The sequence below is a fragment of the Wasmannia auropunctata genome, unplaced genomic scaffold, assembly GCF_000956235.1.
Source record: "Wasmannia auropunctata unplaced genomic scaffold, wasmannia.A_1.0 LD335767.1, whole genome shotgun sequence".
NCBI classification, from domain to species: domain Eukaryota; kingdom Metazoa; phylum Arthropoda; class Insecta; order Hymenoptera; family Formicidae; genus Wasmannia; species Wasmannia auropunctata.
Window position 1 is genome coordinate 654236 of NW_012027123.1, and position 1909 is coordinate 656144.

The 1909-nt window shown below is 29.0% G+C and overlaps 1 protein-coding gene across 1 annotated transcript in view; it reads right to left on the reverse strand.

The window, feature by feature from the left end:
• LOC105456133 (neuromedin-B receptor-like) overlaps positions 1-475 on the reverse strand; it is a 5039-nt gene extending 4564 nt beyond the window's left edge. The window contains exon 1 of the mRNA XM_011699952.1: positions 9-475. Coding sequence (XP_011698254.1) covers positions 9-354 — 346 coding nt within the window. The 5' untranslated portion in view covers positions 355-475. The remainder of the gene's footprint in view (positions 1-8) is intronic.
• Positions 476-1909: the final 1434 nt, after the last annotated feature.

Here is a 1909-nt window from a genome sequence, read left to right on the forward strand (position 1 = left end):
AATGTTACGTACCAATAAATCCCCAAGCGCCAGCGAGAGGACATACGTATTAGGTACGTTTCTCATGTTTGTGTGTCGAAGGATCGTAAGAGCAAGCACGCCATTTCCCGTGAGACCGATTAGCAGGATCAAAAGAAAGATGATCGGCACGAAATACGTTTCTGGTCGCTCGCTGTACGGTGTGTATTTCTGCTCCTGCCCGTTGGTATCGCTCGTGATATTGCCAGCAAAGTCACTGGCTTCCATTGTATAATTTGGCGTTAGTGCCAACGGCGTTAATCGTGTCGTCATCAACATCGTAATCGAGGCATCGAATGGCGAGGCACTTGTCGCGTATGGCCACGACATTGCCATTTCGTTTCAATTCCAACGTTTTTTTCCGCCGTTAACGAGAATATGACCCTCTTTGCATTTTGATCTTTCCTTTTTCCGTTATCGAAATTACAGAGCGTTCAATGCCAGTGACAGTTAGGTGCATCAGCTGTAAAATAAAGAGAAACGTTAATGAGATTTTTAATATTTTTACGTACAAAAAGCTGAAACTAGTTTATTTATCGTTGGTTGTGGACGCGGAAAAGCTCCGTTTTCAATATATAAGTACAATTGAATAAACGTATAAAATACCATGTAAACACACAAAGTCGATAATAACATGGATTATAAACTCTGTGAATAAATATTCCATAATTGGAGGTTTATTAAATTGACTGTGAGATGATAATCCTTTATAATATTATAATCAACTAAGCCCGACGTGATGTTGCAATTTATTACTACTTAACGCAACTGATGTTTAACGCATAAAACATCAGATATTCCGACAAATATGCGTGTTACACACACATAAATTATATGTATTATTTAAAAATTAACGGATAATATATAGAAGAAATTAGATAAAATACTTTTCATATTTTGTTCTTTTTTATTTTTTTTTTGCATAATCAAACTACAGTTTATTAGCGATGAAAACGATATTTATTGAAATATTAAAAGTCCGACGTGATGTTGCAATTTATTACTACTTAATGCAACCGATATTTAACGCATAAAACAGATATTCCGACAAATATGCGTGTTACACACACATAAGTTGTATGTATTATTTAAAAATTAACGAATAATATATAGAAGAAATTAGATAAAATATTTTTCACATTTTGTTCTTTTTTATTTTTTTTTTGCATAATCAAACTACAGTTTATTAGCGACGAAAACGATATTTATTTAAATATTAAAAGTTTAATTTTTGTTCCAAATGGAACTTCTTTTTAGAAAGATCAAACTTTTTAGAAGAATCAAACAGGATAGATAATTGAGAATCTATTATCAAGATAAAATGACAAATCACATGAGATAAAGTGGCCGTAAATTAAGACAAAATAAAGAAACTGCACGTAAAAATCATTTTAATTCAAATTAATTATGAATTAACATATTTATTACATTTTTAAATTAACATATTTATTAAAACATTTTAATTAATATATTTATTAACTTTTTTCTTAATTATCATATTTATACTTTATACATTCGTACATATTGAGTTTTGGAATTTATACTTTTGTTAATTGATATAGTTTAGTATTAGATTTTGCCCGCTTCGTTTGTTCTAAGTTTTTTTTGCTTCTTCATTTGAGTTTCAAGATCTTTTTTTGAAATCTATTATTTTTTCATGTAAATTAATTTTTTTAAAATCTTTTTTTATGCACCAAAAAATCGATGAATTTGTTTCAATTACAAGTCTACAGTAGAATATGAAGTTTGAAAATTAATTAAATAAATACACTTTCTATTGCTATAGTAAAGCAAACGAAATTTTACATATATAAATAGTGTAAGCAAATTTACGCGATTGTAAAAATGTATTTATGTTATTTTTCTTCATATTATACTATTTTATATTATC